At 38.2% G+C, this 24,330-nt stretch overlaps 2 protein-coding genes across 2 annotated transcripts in view; one reads left to right on the forward strand and one right to left on the reverse strand.

The window, feature by feature from the left end:
* Smp_163080 (diacylglycerol kinase, theta, putative) overlaps positions 1-4,531 on the reverse strand; it is a gene marked incomplete at its 3' end in the record, with an annotated part of 54,141 nt that extends 49,610 nt beyond the window's left edge. The window contains exon 1 of the mRNA XM_018791838.1: positions 4,371-4,531. Coding sequence (XP_018645060.1) covers positions 4,371-4,462 — 92 coding nt within the window. The 5' untranslated portion in view covers positions 4,463-4,531. The remainder of the gene's footprint in view (positions 1-4,370) is intronic.
* Positions 4,532-12,244: 7,713 nt separating this feature from the next.
* Positions 12,245-14,090, forward strand: Smp_075950 (hypothetical protein; the record flags this gene model as incomplete). Its single annotated transcript, XM_018791839.1, has 2 exons — positions 12,245-12,652; positions 12,693-14,090. The coding sequence occupies 2 exons, from the start codon at positions 12,245-12,247 to the stop codon at positions 14,088-14,090; spliced, it is 1,806 nt and encodes a 601-aa protein (XP_018645061.1).
* Between the last annotated feature and the right edge of the window lie 10,240 nt (positions 14,091-24,330).

Raw genomic sequence — 24,330 nt, forward strand, 5'->3', positions numbered from 1 at the left:
TCTCGAGCCGAAGCCCTTAACCGATAGACCACTGAGCTGGCATCCAACGGTGTTAATGTCTAACTTCAACTGATCGACGATGCGCACTGCTGAGGAGTCCCATAATAGGACGAAACGGCCGTCCAGTGTTTCCAGGTTTTCCATGGTGGTCTAGCTTCAATTGACTCACGCTTTCAACTATGTTATATATATTTATCAAACAACTATAAATACCTATAGTTCCCTTAATCATCTTGCACTCTTCAACTATAGATACAAATACTACAGCTTAAGTAAATGATTTCGTCGAGAAGAAGATTTTCTCGTCGTTCAAAATTCTCTTCATTTACCTAAAAAGTAATCATCTGAAAGAATACCACTTTTATTCTATCAATATCAAATAAGTTTAAAGACTCGGAGTACCTTTTGATCATATATTGAAATTCATTAAGAAAAAAAAAATTAGTTTATAATGAGAGAATTTCTATCTGGTTAATGCAATTGAACATTCATCTTTTTGCTGAATAGCTGAGTTCTTTTTTTATAGTTTACTGCTTTCTCTGTTCAAAAATGGTTAACTCTTGATGTATGACATATACATTTATTTAGTCAGTCAGTCAGATACAACGTAAGACCAGGCACATATATGCATCGGTCCATGTTGTCATACCTTATTAGCACAACAAGATGAACACCAAATTCATAGAAGTAGTTCATTTAGTAGTGGTAATATATAAAAGAAAGATTGTATATAAGGATATAGCACAGGAAGAAAGATATAAAGTAATTTTAATCTCATGGTTTAAGGGAAGACAAAGAGTGTATATACTTACGCCATTGTGATCGATTCTCAGCCATGTCACACAAAGTCTCCAACCATTGGTTAAAATAGTCACGCGGACCCCAACCAAGTAGTCTACATCTACCAACATGGCTCAGACTAGAAGTTAGTGACTTCAAGAACTGATGCCACGTTTTGGTTTGGCCGCCCCTAACTCTCTTCCAACCATCCCCAATACTAGTCAGCATAGCGCGTCGTGACATACGTAACAACACGTCACCCAACCATCTCAGTCGATGAAGATTCATGACCTCATCAACTGATTTACCATCATTTTCTAATAACATCTATTCAATAGATTAAACACTAAAATACGAAATTAATAAATACTCAAATCTTGATAGATCTAACATGGTTTAATAGAAGAGATTAAATTCATATTACATATAATTAAATATAAAAAGAAACCAAACACAAAGTAAATATTATAGTTTACTCAACAATTATAACACTGAAGGTAGATAATAATAATGATTATAGACAGCGATTATGTGTAATTATTTTTATTGATTGATTAAACCTTTTATGGTAATATTGAGTGTGAAGTGGTTGTTAGAGACCTTGAATGACATGACTCAAAGTTGTTCGCAATGGCGAAGGTGCATCCACTCTTTGTGTTCTCCCAAATTCTAATCTGAATTCTCCATTTCCCTTTCTTTTTCTCTTTCCAAATTTATTTCACTTGATTATACTTCTTGAATAACATCTTCAAACCCTAATCTTTCACATAATGCTTACACTCTTACTACTTCTACAACTATGGGATTTGAATCGACAACTTCATCTCTGTGTTAATGTGGTATGGCAACGCGAACTGATGTACGTACGTACGGAGTTCTACTTTGTGACTGACTGACTGACTGATGGCGTTTGAAGCAAAAGGTACTGGGTTAGAGTCCAAGAGTGAACATCAACTCTGAGATTCAGGTACATCCAGCTGACGAGTCCTAAATAGGACGAAACGCGCGTCAAACTGGATTCCACTGGTAGCCACCATCCATCTTTGCTAATAATAATGTCAGTCCCAAGTCCTAGTATAATCTGATTAATAGTCATTGTAGCCCCGTAACATATAAGAGAGTATAAAAATACAATAATTATCCCACATTTACGCTTTTATTTACGTCAAACTTTTCAAATGATACATTCCAGTTGTATAATACAACAGCACCAACATAAACATCAGTGACCATACAACACCTACCGCAACTAGTTGTCAAGACAAATTATATATATATATATATATCTTTTGTAAACTTGTCAGTGATTCTTTTGAAACCAACAAATGCTTCAGTATTTCAAATGAAATAATTTGAGAACATTTTTCAGGAGTCTGAATTCAGTTTCTTAGGGAAAGTAGTCGAAAACATAATCAATAGAGATCTTTAGAACAATTGTAGCAACTTGCAGCAAAGGTTTACTTATTTATACACGAGTACAGAATGTTTATTAACTCAGCCTTTAGCTCTTCTAGAGTTACAACCTGTCACAAGACCGGATAAAGGAGGAGGGTTGTGTATGGGGTCAGCAAATTCAGCCCATAGAAAACAACCTCGCTAAAAAAGCGCTAACCAGAATAAACAAATTAAACCACTTAAACTCTGTCCTCCGAATTGGATGATCTTCATTCAGGACAATTACGACACTCCATAGTTAGAGCCGAGATTCATCGAAAGTCACGAGGCCGATATCCCTTCTAACAATCAGATAAACAATTAATATAGGTACATGGAATGTCCGGATAATGTGGAAGACCGGGAAGACTAATCAAATATCTACAGAGATCTGAGCAAGTGCGAGAACAATAGAGGCATCATACTACTATCGGTACTAGGAAACATTCCAAAAAAGAGTGTTGGTAAACCAGAGTATACGCTCAGCTTCTAGATTAACATGCTGGATTGCGCAAGGATCAACCGCACACAAATCAAATCGCAACGCTACGGATCATTGTTGAACAATCAATTCAATGGAACCCGTCACTATACATCAACTTCCTCGAAGACGAGAAGGTGTCTGAGAGTATGGATAGGAGGACTTTATGAAACCTTCTTCAAAAAATTGGAGTGAGTAACTGAGATGATCGTCAACATCATCTGGAATTCATACGACGGATGACACTGAAGAATCGTGCATGGAGGACAGCTTACAGACCCATTCCATATGAGGACCCGAGTCAGACAAGGTCGCTTACTCTCTCTCTACCCTTTCCCTCTCCTCTGGTGGCTGACTAGATATGAAGACCTCTACATCTGAGGGGGAGCACGAAATACGATGGACAGCTTGAGTAAAGATGACCTGACCCTTCCATTTCATACACACGAACAAATGAAGGTCGAGAAAACCAGTGTGGCAGAAGCCTCTGTATCAGTAGGCCTCAACATACGCAAGGGAAAAACCAAGATCCTCAAATACAACTTAAAGAGAACCAACTGAGTCACATTTGATGGAGAAATTCTGGGACAGGTGGAAACTTTCACCTACCTGGTCAGCAGCATCATCGATGAACGAGGAGGATATGAATCAGATGTGGATGCAAGAATTGGAAAAGGAAGGGAATTATTCCTACATATTATTCCAACATATGTGACTCAAAACAGCTGTCAACCAATATCAAAGTCACGATCTTCAATACGGACTTGGGGACAGTTAGTCTCATTGTACGAAGCTGAAACGTGGAGAACTAATACAATCATCATCAAGAGAGTACAGGTATTTATAAACAATTGTCTACCCAAGATACTCAATGTCCGTTGACCGGGTATTATCAGCAACAACCTACTGTGGGAGAGGACAAACCAGCTTCCATCTGAAGAGGAGATTAGAGAAAGGTGGTCTGGCGGTGGTTCGGATGTACATTATAGAAATCACAAAATACATAACGAGGAAAACAGAAAAAAGGAAGCCCAAAAGAACAGACTACGTTGGAAATTGGGAATAGACATTAAAAAGATGAATAGCAACTGGAAAGAATTGTCTATGACAAATTTGAATTAAAAATGCTGATTGGCGGTCTATACTCCTATTTGAGGGGTAACAGGAGCAATTAAGCAGGTAATACAATGTTTATTGAACTATTTCGATTACATTCCTACTCAAGTCCAACTAAAAATTTTTAAATATGTCATAAGTTTTAGATAAATTACATGGTGTAGTCAAGAGTTTCTCATAAACGTTAGAACTGTTTTTACGACAGGGAGCAAAAATGTAACAAGTTGATGAAACCAGAGTTGATGAAGATGGCGTATTTTGTGTTAAACCATTCCTAATCAGTGATCTAAGCTCAGTAAAGAATATTCAGCTATCATTTTTGCCTATCAAAGGTTTTTGGAAAAGCATTTAATCTGTAAGATGTGGCTAAAATTAACAGCAAACACCACGTAATTGATTATTGTGCTCAATCTAATTCATAACACTCATGACTCAAAGGAAGTTTAGTTTGCTTAAGTGAATACAACAGCAAAACTTTACAAAACGGAGCTAAAAATAAGTCATCAAGTAACTCCAAATTTAAAATATTGTTAAAGATAAAGAATAAAATCAAGCTTACTTATAACTAGACGTTTGTTTTACATCCTCTTCCGAATCTGATCCACTTGATGCAACTAAATCTGCTTCAGTCTCTGATGTAAAACTATCCATTGTGATAAAGTTTCATTGTGTAATTCACAAGTGCAGCAAGCATAATACTTGGTTGACAATACAATAACCAATGTCGAACAGTATTTCTTGTTATTATCAGAATGAAAGATAATATTTCTGTTGATTTCAAAACAATGATTACTATAATCCAAGCTTACAAAGCTATTAGCCTCAAATTTGTATAGAGATAATATTACATTTAATAGGCTGATTAGAACATGTCACAATATTGGGTTTGGTTGAAGCATATCTAGTTTCTAAAAAAATATATGTGGAATAAACAAATTACAAGACTATTATAAAAAAGGGGTGTAAGAAAGTAATGTCTAAAGCAGGACATACATAAATAATATTTAAAGTCGGCCATTAGCTGAATCAATCCCCATATGTCAAAATATTCTCGTAGCCTCACTAACTGACAGTCTATTCATGTTTGAAAGCTTATCCTTAACATAACATTTGATTACTCGGTAGTTGTAGTACTCAAGAATCTTTAGTCAAGTGCATTTGATTTCGAAATATTTTTATCCTCTACAACCTCCAAGTAAAATAAAATAAGCTACCAATAAAATGCAGTCATTATAAAATTTCTTGTTTCCACAACACACTAATTTTAAGATTGATGAGTAGTGAGACTGACTGCTAATCATATTCGTGTATGCGAGCTATTTTATGGGATAAAAAGATTGAATTGAATATGTGATGAAAAACTGTGGATAGTGTGTAATGAAATGAATGGAATATAAATTAATCAGCCTCAACGTTTGTTTCTGTTCAAAGGTCTGGAAAAAATTAATATCTGGTCATGACAACCATTACTCGGCTTGAATACCTGTCTTTAAATGTGCTGTTTTTATATGCTTTAAAATCTTTTTAACCCTTATCAATCACCGTTGAACCATTACCCTAGGTATTCATTTGAAGCAAATGTTGTACTAGAATCTGAATATTTCGAGTACTTCATTATAAATCAAAAGATATCTGAAGGGTCACTTTATAAGTTTAGAATTTTGCAGTAGAGCAGTACAGTTCAGGAAGGTGGTCGTTCAAAAATAATTTGTTCGAGTTTCTGCAAAGGTTCAAAAAAACAGATGAAATCTCAAACAAGACAGTTACTCAATAATCCATCAATATAATGATTTCATAATGACTTTTTTAATTTTAAATTTAGTTTTCTTCTAAAATCAAATAAGTGATACTAGTTACATCCCAGTATGACCATTTCTGGATTAAAAATAAAGATAATCCTATCTCAGTAACTAATCCACTTATCAATCATGACCATGACTAATGAACCTTTATATCAGGAGACTTCTGTATAAGATACTGTCTGAAATAGGATTAAGTTGGGAAAGGTAAAATCAGATGGAACAACATAAATAAGCCATTTATTCTTTGCGATCTTTGGGTAAAAAACATATTACGTGTTAAACTACGACTTTGGTAGTTTCATGCTTGAAATCTAAAAGAAATAATTCTGAGAGTATCACAAGAATAGTGTCAACTATCAACAATTTCCAGCCAAAGGGATTTGATTTTTAATATATCAAAACATCATCTATTTACACACGGTGAGCTTTGATCATTCACTCCCTTATTGTAGTTGGCTTAAATCAGTAGTAAGTGAAATAAGTAGCAAAACTTTTCACAGTGTTCATGTTATAGAATTTCGAAGTAATATTGACAAACAATTTTAGAAAATAAGCTGATTATGAAGATACAAATAATACAGCTCAGGAAAGAATCTACAAGTATATCGAGACAATAAACATACTGTCTGATAATAATTCAATTCAAATCTTAGCTTGCCCAGCTGCCGTAAGTTTGTTCTTGAAACTAAAACCCTTTCTTATCTTTTTTACCAGTCAATTCAATTTACAATGCTAGTCTTATTTCTATTCACAAGTGCAGAACAATAGAATTATTAATATACTATATGGTAATACTCTATTGACGCCCATCAATTTACACATCTTTACCATTACACACAAATTATCAGAATTTGAAAACATTATTGTTGGATGTCAGAGAGGATTAAATTTAATCATATCACTAAACAGACTAAAAACTGTTAAAAAATGGTGAGGTCTTAGTTTTGTGAGAAACCACGTTTACAAATATTAACTTTGAACTTCAAACACAGCTGTGCATACACTGCTGTTTACGGGTCTGTTTAAATCCCATAATCAGGAAATCAGTCCGTAAGAAGTGGCAAATCTGGCATTCTCAAGTCAAAGTTCTAGAAATATGAGTCATTTTTTAAACTAGGTACAAATTAATTGGTCATTGTGAGTTATCAACTAAAAGAGATCGATTTAAATTTTTTTAGAAAACTAGTAAATGCATTTCAAACATATGTGTTTATCAAATCAACTACCAGGGATTAGACATATCTATTACTAGGGTTAGTGTCACATAAAAACACCATCATTGAAGTACCGTTAGTAAAACTTCCCTTTTTGTTTATACTTAAATTATACACGCTGGTATGTTATAGTGTTATTCATCAGTTTTTTCAAGGTTTTTAGCTTTCTGTTTCATGCTTCATGTTACCAGAATTTTTGTACCTACAGTAAAATGTAAAGTGCTACGCGTAAATGAATCATTGTTACATCTGGTATTTTTTGAACCAACGTTTTTGTTTTCCAAGTTTTTTGGAGGATATTAAGAGCTATATATTTAGTGTATAGTAATACTGGTATTGTACACATATAACGTATAGTCGGCGGCCAAGGCCAAAATCAACAGCAACAGTTCATTTGAATCAGTCATCCATCTACCTCGAAATGTCGATTTTAGTTTTAATCAATACTTTTCGGTCTCTGATCTTACTCTTTTTCAAGCCATGTTTCTCCATATATCTCTCTGTGTTTCTTCTTAGTCTATCGGCCAGTTTATCCCTACCCTCTGAGCCTATGTTAGACGTCCCAGCAATAGTTAACATATATTTGGATCGGTCCCTACGTTGTCTATAATTGACTAGTTAGGAGCACACAAAGCCGTTTCCAATTTATCCCTGAAATATAAAAACAAACAATGGACCACACGGTTTATAATAAAAAAGACATCTGTATTTTTAAAGTGGATAAGAAAGCTGAGTTCCCGAGATTTTATGACTCAGCGCTAGTGACGGATTGGGCCAATTCACCGTAAATACCATTAAAAATCAGTACAGCAAGGGCGATAGCTTAGAACTTCAAAATGACCTGGAGAGATTATCTGGATGGTCCCAAACCTGGCAATTGCCGATAAATACTCCCAAGTGTATTCTGATGTATATTGGCCATCAGGGTACAGATACATACACGATGAATAACACTGAGTTACCTATTGTTCAGGCACACAATGACTTAGGCGTCATCGTTAGTCAAGACTTAAAGACTACTGCACACTGCCGTGCAATAGCCGCAAAAGGTTTTAGAACTTTATGGTCCATACGCAGGGCTTTTAGGCATCTTGACGCTAAAACGTTTCTGACTTTGTATACAGTGTTCGTACGCCCTAAACTTGAGTACTGCATACAAGCAGCTAGCCCCTGCCTAAAAAAAGACAGTGAACTCTTGGAAAGGGTTCAGAGAACAGCAACTAGGCTGATTCCCGTAATAGCGAAGCTCCCGTATGGTACTAGACTGACCAAGCTAAACCTATTCCCGCTGTCATATAGAAGAATCAGAGGCGACTTGATTACAGTTTTCAAATTGCTTAATGACAAATTTGCACCTGATATGCCCTCATTTTTCTTGTCTTCCAAAGCAGAAAATCTATGAGGACACTCCAAAAGAGTTCACAAGCCCCGAACGAATTACTTGTCAGCTGACTACCGACTTTCCCATCGAATCATCAACGAGTGGAATTCATTACCTCAGCACGTGGTTGAGGCTCCTTCCGTCGAATCCTTCAAAAGAAAGTTGGATCAGCTGAGAGACCATTATTGCCAGGACTAACACAGGCCACCAAGCCTCCTGTCCTTTCCAAACTGAAACTGAAAATGATCTCCCAAGCAGACATAATGTCAGTATCGTAATGACTAAAACACTGACAAGTCGCGAGAGTTTATAGTTTCAGATATTGGAGGGTGTAATGCCATGTTTGGACGGCAATTTGATGGGACTATTTTTTGCTAACATGGCATATGACAGAAGAACTTGTATGGTAGTTGAGGGTAAACCCAGTCTCTATGAATACATTTTCGTCACCTTGATTGAAAACAATCTCGCTTATCTGGCCTTTGTCTTTTCGATACCTCAACATCATTAGTTTCAACAGACAACTAGATGAAGGCTCATAGTGAAAAGCTTACGCCATTTCTTGGCATCCCATCAATAACATGCGTAAATATCATCTTTGTTCACCTACTCACACAACTAGGCGCATTGATTCACCAAGATGACGACCATCTCTTTCTATCTCAACAATCTGTAAGATAAAATCATACCATCTAAGGCATATAGCGTAAATGTTGTCAGGTTCAGTTATATCAAGCATCTTTTCTTTTGTGGGTAGTGATGCCCTCATTAATGTGATGTATTTCAGGCATGAAACGCCTTAATATCACTGGTCTAAGTAATAAACGATGATTTTAAGCGTTTTTATCATATTCTTCATTCCACTTAACACCAGTCGTACGTGGAAATTCTCCAATCACCATCGAGAATCGGTCATTCATTCCCTACAACTCACGACAAGTTGCATAGATTGTTCATCAACTTAGCAAATACCAGCACTTCACCTTGCATTTCCAAGGATGTGATAGTTTTCTCAAAGATTTCATATTAAGAGGATAGGAACTGGTCAATAGAATATTTATCTTTACAAATACATATGGCGAGAACCAATAGACTTAATTAAAGTGGCACTTTCTTAACTTCGGTATTAGTTTCGGACGAAAGTTTGTAAAAGAAAAAGCGTCTTCAGGAAATAATACTAAAATATATGGTCAACGATACATCTTTTAGAAATTCTACAAAATAATTCCGTGACACTAATTATATTAACAATAAGAAATCTTCATGAAGCGAAAATACTCATTAATTTTCTAGTGCAGAGATTTAATTTAAGAGTTCCAGGGGGGAAATGTTTTTAAATATACAATAACGATTACCGATTAAATTTCAAAGCGGCTTTAAATCCACCGCCATCTGTCATGAATCCAACACTTGATTAAAGTTATTACTTAAAACTGTCTTCAGTCTTCAGTAATAAGGATAGTATGTCGGTGAACCTGTGTTAATCTTGACAGATTGACCCCCAGTGAGGATCCAGATTCTCCTTGAAAATGTTCACTGATGGGGCTGATACCAATTGTTCGGGTAAGGCGTCCCAGTCATTGACCGCTCGCTGAGAAAAACGGGACCCCACCTTTGGTTTAGTAGGTCGCGGTTTATAAACCTTCTTGCTATGACCTCAGAGAGTATCAGTGCTGGACAGAGCAAAAAGACAAGACATATTAACACCCAAATCGTAATTAAAGATACGAAATGCCAGTATAAGGTCACCTCGTGTCCTACGATAAGATAAGAGGAAAAGGTTTAGACGTTTCAAACGCTCATCGTAAGGGATTTTAGGAATACCTCACACGCCGGACACGCTCAAGTGAGTTGATATCCTTTATCAGACATGGGCTAGCCGCTTGGATACAGTACTCTAAGTGTGGTCTTACGTAGGTGGGATATAAAATTCGAAACATCTCGTCACAGCGTTTGAATGATCGGCGAAGTGACCATAACGCACGATAACCTTTGAAAGCAGCCGCGTGGTAGTGAGTAGTTGTCTTCAAGTCGTGACTTATTATTACTCTTAAGTCTTTATGTTCTTGAACGTGTGTTAACTTCTTAGTCCCAACCACTAGCCCGTCTAACTAACTCGTCAAAGTCAGCTTGGAGATGAACACGATCAACCTCACCTCTTATTGCCCTCCAGATTTTGACATCATCCGCAAACAATAATGTCGACGACTTAAGCAATAATGGTAATTCATCAACATGGAGAAGGAAAAGTAGAGGGCCTAAGATGGTGCCTTGGGGTACACCACTTTTGACCGACTTCCATTCGGATAACGTTCGCTTGACCCTCACTCTCCGTCTGCGGTCATATAAGAAGTTTCCTATCCATTCCTGTACAGCATCTGTTATTCCAAAGCTCGAGAGCTTCTGCATAAGGCCTAAGCGTGAAACCTTGTCAAACGCCTTGCTAAAATCTATGAATATCACGTCGACAGACAGACCGTTATCTAGAGTTGCTGTTTAATCCTCTTTCGCAATAAGTAAATTAGTCAAGTATGAACGCTCTTTACGAAGCCCTTGTTGCTCGGAAGTTAACGGATTGCTGAATCTATGTGACTTAGTAACTTAACCCGAACTGATAAGGCAGTTCACAGTCATGTCTTTTATTAAGTAGCAAATACTTTTTCATGTTGACTTTTAGGCTTCACACATCAAGTTATACTGTATTCTATGTAAACACACTGCATAAATAACATATCCCTTTAGAAAAGCAACTAACAAAACTTTTCCCATTGCCTACTCAGTCTTCATTCGTAAAGATAGGAGGTCGGTCGACCTGCATCACTTCTTGCAGCATGTAGTACTGAGAAGATCTAATCTTGCTTCGAATGTATCAATAGGTGTTGATATTGTGTGTTCTGGTAGGGAATTCCATAGTTTACTACTCGGTTGGGGAAACAGAAATCCAGAGAGAAAGTATTTGATTTCGGTTTTTGGACTTTCGTTGAATTTCCTTTCCTCTCAGATGATCAGTTTCAGATGGAAAGAAAAGACAAGACATTAGTGTGAAGATTGTTGTTCAGAATACAGTAGGTCAGTATCAAATCGCCACGTAACCTTCGACAAGGAAACAGAAATAGGTTGAAGCATCTCAGTCTGATTTCCTAAGATATGCCGGTGAAACTTTTCACCATTTTGGCCTCCCATCGTCGAACTCCTTCCAGTGTATTTCCTTCATGCTTGAAGCAAAAACTCGCTACACATTATGAATGCGATCTCCAAAATGTTTGGTGCGGTACCTTAGTAATTTCCTGGTTCAAATAATGAAATGACTTAGGAATAGCCCACTAGACCTTGAGACCTTCGGCAACGCGAGAATTAGTTACTCATGGTTCTGAGGTTATAGATTATTATTACTCCTAGATCTTCACAGTCCATTAATTTAGGTAACACAACTCCACATATTGTGTAGTCATACGAATCGTCCCATTTATTTATTTGCATTGCCACACTCGCTGGAGTTAATTCCCAGTAGTCACCTATCCATCTGACTGGTGAATTTAGGTCATCTTATAATATTGTGCTATCTGACATGATTTTCATAGCAAACAATGACAAAAAAAACCTCGGGGAACACATAGACGATATATTTGTTCGCATTGTTAATTGCCTAAATGTTTCGTCTCAGAAATACTCCTACTATGTCAAGTTTATACGTTCAGCATGTGCAAAAAATTTGTCTGCATGTTTGGCTGCTGCCAAAACCCTGGTATGGATTCCTAATGAAAAAAGCTATACGTTCAGGCCTCGCAGTGACGCTCTTTATTCCTTTTATCTACTCAGTGAAGTTATTTCTTTCTGTGTTGACGATTCAGCAAAGTTGCTAGACTCAGATATAGTTGATGTTTGGTGTCGCTCGGCTTCATACATACTATTTACATGTGAAGGTAAAGATCTTAAAATGAGTTCTTCTGTATGTTCGAAGCTGTGGAATCAGAACCGGATTTTTCTTCTAAGTGTTCTGAGACATTTAACTTCAGCCAGTCCAACAATAATTAATATGGCTGTTGTCTCTGAGTTGTGTACCTTCATCAGTATTAGTCCAGTTCCTGAATTCAAAGCTGAATATAAAGATGTATTTTCAAACCAACTCCTTAAGTCCATCCTTGAAGGAAAACAGGAAGTAATACATGATTCCCTGCGACGCTGTTGTCCAATCTTGAATGTGTGCTGTGATTGTACCAGTTTTAAAGTCCTTGTACTTCCAATCGTAAATCGTGCCATACTTCGTTCTCCGGAAAACCAATTACGTATTGTAAATTCCTTGCTCGAAGATTTATCTTTTACTTTGGATCTTTGTGCTATGGACTTAGCTCAGTCAGTTGTAAAAAATCTACATGCCATATCAGACATAACCAGAAAGGATGCTGTTGTGATGTTGTGTACAATCTCAAAGAAGTGTTCGGAAGTTGATACTCTCTTCTCTATGTAAACTTGTTTACGCACAGTTCGCCGGATCTGAGGGTAAGAAGGCAAGTCAAGAATCAAGATTTGCTGCAATTACATGTTTTGGTGAACTTTCTAAATGTGGTATAAAACAAAAATCTACTTTAGATCGTGTTGCCACTGTAGCTATGAACCTACTTTTAGATTATTTAGAGCGCGAAACATATGAAGAGGCAATCATTTATGCTGCTAAACAATTGGCTAGATGTCTACATTGTTTAAAATCGAATCGTTTCTTTAATTTTATAAAGTCATATACGTTCTCGGACAAAACAAGTGCGTCTGTCCATTCGGTTTTGCTTATGTGCTTGGATACAGCATTATCTAACGGTGTATCTGGCAATAAATTGCCGACTGCAATTATTCCAAATCTTCTAGCATCAGTCGAACAAGCATCTGGTCAACCTTTTCACTCAACAGCAATTCATAAGTCTGTTATGGCATCATTGATTTGGTTACGGTATACACTGTCTATGACAAAATTACCTATTACAGAGGAGTTCTTCAAGTCAAATATTAAGCCGTCACCTTTCTGGAATATGCTGTCAAATGTGTCGGGAACCAATAATAAACGTTGTCCGTGGTTTTCTGAAAAGTTTCTACAAACTGCACCATTCTACGTTTTGTGCGCGGTTGGTCGTCTGTTCAAATTACTTCTTTCAGATCTACATACATTCATCACTGACGAAGTGTTAGGTCTAATCTACAGAACATCACTTCTTCTTTGTATTCATCCATTCTATGATGCTGTACGCCAGTCAAATCTTGATAGTATTGTCGAATTATTGAAAGCTTTTAATGAAGAACATCGTTATCAACTTACTATGGGATTTTTAAAACATTTGCATATCCTTCTTATATATTATCCGAATATCTTACAGTCCACATCATCATCTAGTCTATCAGTTCTAGGTCCAAGATCGGTTCCTGAACACTTTTGCTTACAGATATCTGATTTTGTTGGAATTAATGTTTGGGATAATGTTGTTTATCCGAATTCTGAACTACAAACTATTAAACAACCAACTGATCGTAATAAATGTATTGGTTCCTTTTTATGTAAACTTATTAACGTTCTTGTTTCACCGTCATCTTCTACACAATCCATGTATCATCGAATTTCTAAACAAAACTCAAATGTTTCTTCCCAATTTTGCATGCGTTACTTATTTGATGTGTACATTTTGAGCGTATTTTGCACCAGTCACCCGTGTATTCTTGATACTAGGCCTATGCTATGGGAACATTTGCAGTCGAAACTTAAACTTCCTAAATTATTAAATGAAAACTGTAGTAATTCATTGGGAATCACTTCATGGGCTACTGAAAACTGGTCGAAAATTGTTGAATATTTTATGAAACAACCATACATCATTCCAGCAGATCGATATGCACTTTAACGACTAATTAAATAGTCGCCTATTGGTATAGGTCAAAATTTGATTGAAAAAATATATATGAATTTTTCTTCCGAGTCATTTACCTCAATTAGTGAAAGAGATGTTCAAATTATGCAGACATATTATTTATGGACTTCCAAATCTTTGTCATCTGCAAAGGGTAGGACAGGAGACTTTGTTAAGGCTGGTAATTCGTCTGCATAAAATAAAAAAAGAATGTGACCTGGGGTCAAATCTTCTGGAACTCCAATTTTTACAGATTCTCAAGTTGACATAGCTCCATTTACTTGTGCTCGCTGTCACCTGTCAATGAGAAAGTTACTGATGTAAATTATTATTTCATAATGGATCCCAAAACCTCCGGTTATAATTAAAGACCCAGGTTATAGACCTCGTCGAAGGCTTTACTTAAATCTGTGAAAAATACATCTACCAGAATGTTTCTTTCTCCACAGCCCAGTCTTTCCCAATAAGCGGATTTGTCAAGCACGATAAGCCTTTCCTGAAATCATGTTGTTCCCTGGCAACCTATACTTTATACTATGGTCAATTAAAGCATTGCATTGATGCCTTACCCACAGTCCATAATTTGTAACTCCCTGATAAGCTTGTAAAATGCCACTTATAGAAATAGTATTTTCCAACAATATGTGAAATAGGGCATCACGCGAGGTATAATATTTGCCAAAAAATTAGCTTAAATGAGTCTGACAATGTTGTAATTTGTAGATCATGCCTGTAAAAATGGAGTGTACGTGCTCTAGCAGAAATATATTATTATTATCTTGGGGTGAATATCGTCAGGACCACTGGGTTTATCTGGCCTGAGATGTTGAAGTAATCTTGAGACAATTCCTTTCTCAATAGTCACAGAATTCGTTGACAAGCTGCGATGACCATAATCAATTGCTGATCTTTCACCATAGTCGGTAGAAAACACCGTTAAAATATTCTGATGAAGCTTCAGCTTTCACAACATCCCTTCTTGCGAATATAAACCCATTTTCTTTTGCCAGCAGTGGTGAGGTTACATTATTTTACCTCGTTATATTAAAGAACAACCTTTTTGAATAGATTTCACAATCCCTGACCATTTGCTTCCCATGAGACCTACCTTTATTTATCAACGCTTTGCGCTCTTTCCCGTTCTTACAATGTTTAATAATTATATATTCTATCAATAATATATTCTCAAATAACATTGTATTACATAAGGCATTCTAGTTTAGGGATTCAGGTTTGTGTAGTAAGGACAGAAGGCCTACGACCTATGCTATTCTTTTTCTAGTATGCTTCTATGAGTGCACAGTCTTCTGTTGAATGAGTCGAATGAGGGTGTGGGCACCACTGCTTCGGGCAACAGGATCCAAGAATTGATGACTCGGCATGAAAACCTGTATGCCCCGGGTATTTTACTCGTTCTTGGCTTTTCTACTTGCCTGCTATCTCCTCTAAGATGTCCCGCTCTAGTAGGAAGAAAAAGAAATAGAATATATTACGTCCAATAGGTATCATTACCAAGTTTTGATTTGATAATTTCGAATAAGTTGAGTATTGGGTAGATTGTTACAAATAAATTATGTATTTGTAATATCCTAATGAGTCGGTTCAAGATCATTTCTTAGAATTCTATACAGCAAAAGAAATTCACCTCTTAATCTGAGGTAGTACATAGTAAAGAGGTATGGCTTTTCAAGCCGTTCTTTATATGGTAAACTCCTAAGCCCTGAAATTGCACGGGTAGCTGCCCTCTTTACTTTTTTCAGGATATCTGAGTCATGCTTTGAACAGAGGCTTGGAGCCTGGACGCAGTTTCCAGGCTTGGTTCTCACTGAGTTTGTGTATACTGTAATGAACATGGTAGTATATAACTTGTTGAATGTCTGTCTTAAAGCCTAAAGGGTTCTAAACCCTCTAGCTGCAACCCACCAGCAATGGGCCGTGGTCTTAAGATCATGACCCACTATCACCCCAACATCCTTGTGAAACCGGACCACGGGTACTGACACTTCCCATATGTTGTACTTATTTACTTTTGTATCCCCAAAATGCATGTACACACACTTTACCGCGTTGATAGTCATCAGCCACCCTTTAGACCAATTAATCAAAATATTTAAGTCTGCCTGAAGTGCGTGTGCGTCTTCGTCTCCAGTTATTTCTCGCCAGATTTTTACATTGTCAGTGTATAACGACTTTGTGGACTGTACTATACTTGGGAGACCATTTACATACAGTATAAAAAGTAGAGGAGCCAGGACAAGATCTTGAGGCACTCCACTCAGTACTGGTCTTCAGGTGGAGCACTTCGAATTTATTCTTACTTTCTGTCTACAACCTACTAAGAAATCCTTAAGGCGTTTCAAGAGATGTCCGGCAATACCAAGATTTTCTAGCTTCAATAGCAGTCTATTTGTTGGCACCTTGTCAAATGCTTTACTGAAGTCTATGTAGACAAGTCTGATGACAACATTCCAACGTTTCTTATTTTGCCTTAATAAACGTCGAATATCCCGGTCTATCCAGAGACGGCAGTGTCTTTTCTTCTTTAGGACCGTACAGGGTATTTATGGTTGAGTAACCCGGTTTTATAATTGCATTAAATGTGTCCATGCCTCTTCTTCTGATGCCTTTGAGTCAAACTCCCAGTTTTCAGCCGATGCTGAAAGGTTGATTGCCTCCATGTCTGCCTTCCATATATTATGACAGGCCGGCGCAACTGTTTGACAGGCCATCCTAGTCACGAATTTGGATAAGATGACTGTGTGGTCGCTTCTCCATAGAAGTGGTAGGAAAGTCACTTGACCGACGTTGTCACCGTGTGTGAAGACTAAGCTCAAGAGGGTCGAAGAGCTTCGTAAGTCATATCTGGAGGGATCTCTAATATGTTGAAATAAAGCCTGTGCAATTGAGGTTTCTAACAGTTTGCAATCGAGTGACGTCATCGATAACCCTACTTCAAAGTGAACCCAGTTTATATACGGTGCATTAAAATCGCCTACTATAAGACATTTACCCCTAATACACCAGGACTTAAGTTTTCCCAAAAGGAATTCATCTACCACACACTCTGGACTGCAATATACTACAACTAATTTAATATCTTGCCGTCTATATTTCAGCTTGACACGAATCAGCTCATATGTCCCTGAATCATATGCCAATGTCTCAACAGCTCCTATGGTTAAGGTACTTTTCAAGTACAGGATAATTCCGCCTCCCTTACGGTTTAATCTATCAGCCCTACTGGATATAAATCAGCCAACTGAATTTCATAATCAAAAACTTCTAACGTTAACCATGTTTCTGAGACAGCAGTAACATCCGGTTTTTCTATAAATACCATTGTTTTGAGCTCCACTATTTTGTTTGGTAGTCTGTTGGCATTTGTGTAGCACACCTTTATTTCTGTGGAGAACTTTCCCTTACCAGCCAGAATGGTTTGCGGATGGTTTCGTCCCGAACTTTTACAGGGTGAAAACCCTTAAGCAAGAGGTTACCTTTGCCGTTTCGGCGGCGCTCATCTATTCCTACTTCTGCAGCTCATCTCTTAATACGGTCGACCACGCTGTGATCCTCTCGGATGTATTTTACGGACCAAATCAGTTTACGTGAGTTTCCCAGTATAATGTCCTTTTCTTCAACCATAGCAAAAGTAACTTTCAAGATGCGGCTTTTCTGAGTACTTTCAGAATTCACCTTTTGCCTTATACTATAGGGCTTACACGTGCTCAACAAAGGACTTGATAATTCTAGTGGGAGATTTCAATGCCAAGGTTGGAATTGACAACACTGGATACGAAGACGTCATGGGACGACATGGACTGGGAGAAAGGAACGAAAATGGTGAGAGATTTACAAACCTATGTGCCTTCAATAAACTGGTCATAGGCGGCACTATATTCCCACACAAACACATCCACAAAACCACATGGACTTCACCGGATCACACTACACAGAACCGAATCGACCATATCTTCATCAACAAAAAGTTCAGGAGGACGATGGAGGATGTGAGAACCAGGAGAGGAGCTGATATAGCATCCGATCATCATTTGCTGGTCGCCAAGATGAAACTAAAACTCAAGAAGCACTGGACAACGGCGCGGACAACATCACAAAAGTTTAATACAGCTTTTCTTCGAGATGCAGACAAACTCAAGAAATTCAACATAGCCCTGAGCGACAGGTTCCAGGCCTTTCATGATCTATTCAATGGAGAGGGAACTACCATGGAGAGCAACCGGAAAGGTATCAAGGAGGCAATCGTTTCAACATGTCAGGAGGTTCTGGGCCACAAGAAACACCAGCACAAGGAATGGATCACTGTTGGTACGCAGGAGGAACAAGAAGGCAGCAATCAATACCAGCCGAACAAGAGCGGAAAAAGCCAAGGCGCAAGCCCAATACACAAAAGTAAACGAGCAAGTGAAGAGGAGCATCAGAACCGACAAACGTAAATATGTGGAAGATCTAGCAATGATAGCGGAAAAGGCTGCAAGAGAAGGAAACATGAGACAACTGTATGACACAACAAAGAAACTTGCTGGAAATTACCGTAAGCCAGAAAGACCAGTGAAAAGCAAGTAAGGCAAGGTAATCACCAACATTGAAGAAAAACGGAACAGATGGGTAGAACACTTCAAAGAACACTTGAATCGACCAGCTCCACTGAAACCACCCAACATTGAAGCAGTACCCACAGACCTCCCAATGGATGTTGGCCCACCAACAATTGAAGAGATCAGCATGGCCATTAGACAAATCAAGAGCGGCAAAGCGGCGGGACCAGACAACATTTCAGTAGAGGCACTGAAAGCAGATATAGCAGTAACTGCCAAGATTCTCCACATCCTCTTCAGTAAGATTTGGAATGAAGAACAAGTACCAACAGACTGGAGAGAAGGACTTCTGATCAAAATACCAAAGAAAGGCGATCTCAGCAAGTGTGATAACTAAAGGGGCATCACTCTTCTCTCAATACCAGGAAAAGTATTCAACAGGGTATTGTTAAACAGAATGAGGGACTCCGTAGACACCCAACTTCGAGATCAACAAGCTGGATTTCGTAAGGATCGATCGTGTACAGACCGAATCGCAACTCTACGTATCATTGTGGAACAATCAATCGAATGGAATTCATCACTCTATATCAACTTTATTGACTACGAGAAAGCATTTGATAGCGTGGACTGGACAACACTACGGAGCTTTCTTCTACACTACGACGTACCTGAGAAGATAGTCAATATCCTACGGAATTCCTGTAGTATATTAGACTGCCAAATCGTGAATGGAGGTCAACTCACTGGCTCTTTTGGGGTGAAGACCGGTGTCAAGCAAGGTTGTTTACTCTCACCGTTTCTCTTTCTCCTGGTGATCGACTGGATCATGAAGACGTCAACATCTGGAACGAAGCACGGGATATAGTGGACAGCTAGGGTGCAGCTGAACGATTTAGACTTCACAGATGATCTGCCTCTTCTATCACACACGCAACAACAAATGCAGGAGAAGAGAATCAGTGTAGTAGCAACCTCCGCAGCAGTAGGTCTCAACATACACAAAGGGAAAAGCAAGGTTCCCCGATACAATACAGCATGCACCAATCAAATCACACTCGACCAAGAAGATTTGGAGGATGTGAAAACCTCTACATATCTGGGCAGCATTATCGATGAGTACGGTAGATCTGATGCAGATATGAAGACGCGGATCGGCAAAGCAAGAGCAGCATATTTGCAACTGAAGAACATCTGGAACTCAAAATAAGCTGTCAACCAACATTAAGTTTAATTATTGGGCGTTCCTAGTTGGTAAAGCAATTCATCTGGTCAATTCCAATAGCGAACAAAATTTTAACCTAGTGTGTAGTAGGTTTATTCAAAATTCGAGTTTGGGATGGAGATTTTGTTGCATGACTTGAAGAATAGAACTCTATCAAAATCATTATCGTGAGTTACAAATCTTCTCTGTTATCTCAATGATTTCTTGTTAGGACTGCTGAATTATGTTGTTACTGTCCTAACTAAGTGCGAAAACAAACTACATAAAATTAAAAATACAGTATAGTTGTAACTGAGACCATAAAATATCTAATTTTCTAACTACCTTACATATTAATAATGGAAATCCACCACTTTCCGATGTAAACAACTCTGTAATTAAGTAGTATAATCAGTGATTTATAGAAAATAATGTATAAAAATAGAATTAGTCTATCTTCATTCACTTGACAAAGAAGCTTTGGAGGATGAGAAAACCTTTACTTATCTGAGCAGCATCATTGATGAACACGGTGGATATGATGAAGATATGAAGACAGGGATCGATAAAGCAAGAGTAGCATATTTACAACTGAGGAACATCTGAAACTCAAAACAATTGTCAACCAACACCAAGATTAGAATTTTCAATACAAATGTCAAGACAGTTCTACTGTGTGGGGCGGAGACGTGGAGAACTACGAAAGCCATCATCCAGAAGATACAGGTGTTTATTAACAGTTGCCTACGCAAGATACTTCGGATCCGTTGGCCAGACACTATCAGCAACAAGTTACTGTGGGAGACAACAAACCAGATTCCATCCAGTGGAGGAAGAAATCAGGAAGAAGCCCTGGAAGTGGATAGGTCACACGATGAGAAAATCACCCAATCGCGTCACAAGGCAAGCCCTCGCACGGAAGAACACAGTACGCGGAGAAATGGAGGGAGATATGAGAAGAATGAACAAAAGTTGGATAGAACTATAAGGGAAAGCCGAGGACAGAGTGGGTTGAAGAATGCCAGTCGGCGGCCTATGCTCCATTGGGAGTAACGGGCTTAAGTAAGTAAGTAGGTAAGCTTACAGATGCTAACTCCTGAAACTGTTTCTGGTAGTACCTGCCCTTGCAGAAATATATTATTATTATAAGGATTTGATGTAACTGACATTGCGCTTGAATCTAGCCTTCCTTTCCTTTACGGAAGATTCTGTTAACATGTGAAAAATGACTGACCTATCAGTGAGGTCCATCTTAATACTCTGGAATTTTAATTCCTGAAGCCGTTTATTTTCTGCAACCCGTTTCCACTTTGGAATCAATCGCAGAGGTCGCATTCCCTTTTCTTATTTTTCTTTTCTTGGGTGTGACTCTGAAACTATCATTCACCTTATTTTGTCTCTTAATCACATCCTCTACACCTCTCATACTTAGCTTGTTTTGCGTTGATATGTAAATCGGGAACTGAAATCATAGGTTCGCATGCTTTAGTACTGTCTATAATTTGATAAGACTTGTTGATTGAACGCTATATTCGGATCCTAAGCTAGTCTCGTAACCCTCAAGCTAGAACTACACAGCGACTTGAACACGAGAGAAAAGGCACAAAATATGCGGGAAGCACTTTACTCCAAAGGTTCCTTTATGTACAGAAAATATTGGGTTTTTATAGTATTTTAAGAGTCCTTGGATTTTCCTCAAAATTCTAGAATACCACTAAACATAGTAGCAGTGTACTAATCAGCCAATCAGAACCTCTGCATGTGACTTTTCATTTTCACGATATTTCTAGATAAACTTCTAATGGGATGGTCTGATAATTTCAACCTTTCTACCCAATCAAGCCTCAGTAGGTCGAGTGATGGACGTTCTGTCAAAAATAATACTCCGTTCTCCATAAACTCTCTGACTGTGACTTCACAATGAATTTCACCAGTAATGTTTAGAATTCCACCGGATGCGCTATGTGCTGATTGATGAGTTGAATATATTCTCGGTCACTCAATTTTCTCCTACGTTCTCCTGCTTATAAACGCTATATAGCGGAGGCTGTGTCTAGCTGTAAGCGGGCATCGTACCCGTTAATCTTGAGGGAAACATACTTTCTACGATTATGGGAGCCGGTTCTGTTAGCAGCTACCATCACTTTGGCTGTACGTCGCTTGAATCTTTTAAAATACACTTTAGGTTGACGGCGTTTCCGGGTTTTGCAATGACATTCTTTGTGTCCTTTTCTGGAACACGTAGTACAACGATGACTTTTAAACGGACAAAACCTTTTGAAATGCCAACCGCCACATGGTTTGCCGCTGTCATTACGATAATTCTGCGTGCTGGAACCTTGTAAGACTTTTCTCTCGACAGCACTGACGTGGAGGAACTGGTTAGAGTTTTCTACCATCAAGGTATCATGCTTAAAATTCATTAACCTTTGGCATTCAGTAGTTACTTCCTGGAGGGTCATGCTGGGACAATGTTCAAGCTTGATTAGGATTCTCGTTAGGATGTCAGCATCCCCAGGTGAACGAAGGCTACAGACGAATTCTAGGCATTTAAACTGGTCATTAGCCATGGAAGACAACTTGAACCTCTCACATTCTCGGTTCACTATACCTGCATGTTCCACCCAGTCATCTCCTGGTTCTTTCGTTATCTTCAAGCATTGGTAACGGATATTAAATAGAGATGACTTTTCTCCAAAGATTTGAGACAAGGTTTTAATTCTTTCATCAAAACTAAAGTCTCGTGGGTTCTTTGGTAGAATAAAGTTACTATAGCGTTCATGTTCTGTTGTCCCAAGTTTTCTTAGAAGTATTCTGACTTTCGAAGCGTCATCCAGTCTGCAGATATCAATACAGAACAAACCTTCATGCTTCTTAAACCAAGAGTAAAAAGTAACACCTGCTACGCCATCAAAATTAAATTAATTGACTGCATTAATAACTGGATCAGTATGGGATACTTGAAATTCACCAGAAGCAGGGTTTTGTTGGGACATGCATAATTTCCCCTTTTCGTCGTTAAATATACACAGGTTCCTAACTGGAGACTTTGTCGATCCACTGTCACTGGACAAGGTGTTCTATTAAGCGTAGGCTTTTTCTATTTCTTCCACCTTTGGAAGATTTATAATATATATCTATTATTATTCCGCTACCAGTTTCTGTTCCCCTTTAGAGGCCCCGTGCTATGCTTCCATACCTTACGAATTGGAAATGAAAATTTCTCTCTTATATCAGTTTCAGTTTGGAAAGGACAGGAGGCTTGATGGCCTGTGTTAGTCCTGGCGATGATGGTCTCTCAGCTGATCCAACTTTCTTTTGAACGAGTCGACGGATGGAGCCTCAACCACGTGCTGAGGTAATGAATTCCACTCGTTGATTATTCGATGGGAAAGTCGGTAGTCAGCTGACAAGTAATTCGTTCGGGGCTTGTGAACTCTTTTGGAGTGTCCTCGTAGATTTTCTGCTTTGGAAGACAAGAAAAATGAGGGCATATCAGGTGCAAATTTGTCATTAAGCAATTTGAAAACTGTAATCAAGTCGCCTCTGATTCTTCTATATGACAGCGGGAATAGGTTTAGCTTGGTCAGTCTAGTACCATACGGGAGCTTCGCTATTACGGGAATCAGCCTAGTTGCTGTTCTCTGAACCCTTTCCAAGAGTTCACTGTCTTTTTTTAGGCAGGGGCTAGCTGCTTGTATGCAGTACTCAAGTTTAGGGCGTACGAACACTGTATACAAAGTCAGAAACGTTTTAGCGTCAAGATGCCTAAAAGCCCTGCGTATGGACCATAAAGTTCTAAAACCTTTGGCGGCTATTGCACGGCAGTGTGCAGTAGTCTTTAAGTCTTGACTAACGATGACGCCTAAGTCATTGTGTGCCTGAACAATAGGTAACTCAGTGTTATTCATCGTGTATGTATCTGTACCCTGGTGGCCAATATGCATCACAATACACTTGGAAGTGTTTATCGGCAATTGCCAGGTTTGGGACCATTCAGATAATCTCTCCAGGTCATTTTGAAGTTCTAAGCTATCGCCCTTGCTTTGTATCGCTCTCCATATCTTGACATCATCAGCATAGAGTAAGACCGATGACGATAGTAGACGAGGGAGATCATTTACGTACAGGAGGAGTTTACGAAATTTTGATAGATTTAGTAAAGGGTAAAATTTGAAAAAACTATCTGTCAAAATGACAAAGAGAACTTGAGTGTGAATATTTTCTCATTTATTGAATTGAGGTTAAGACATTTTCAGAAAATTAAGATAAGTGACAGTAAGTCATGATATACTGGTGTGTATAAAAACAAACCACTATAACCTCAAATAAATACTTTATTCTTGAAACGATTCAAATCTACGTATACTTTGTGCACTGTTAAAGCTCAACCTTAAATTGGGATAATAACGGAGGACCAAGCCCATGGTCATACTAGGAACAGGGATAGGGTGAGTGAGAGAGTGCAGTTTCC

The sequence above is a fragment of the Schistosoma mansoni genome, assembly GCF_000237925.1.
Source record: "Schistosoma mansoni, WGS project CABG00000000 data, chromosome 1 unplaced supercontig 0071, strain Puerto Rico, whole genome shotgun sequence".
NCBI classification, from domain to species: Eukaryota; Metazoa; Platyhelminthes; class Trematoda; order Strigeidida; family Schistosomatidae; genus Schistosoma; species Schistosoma mansoni.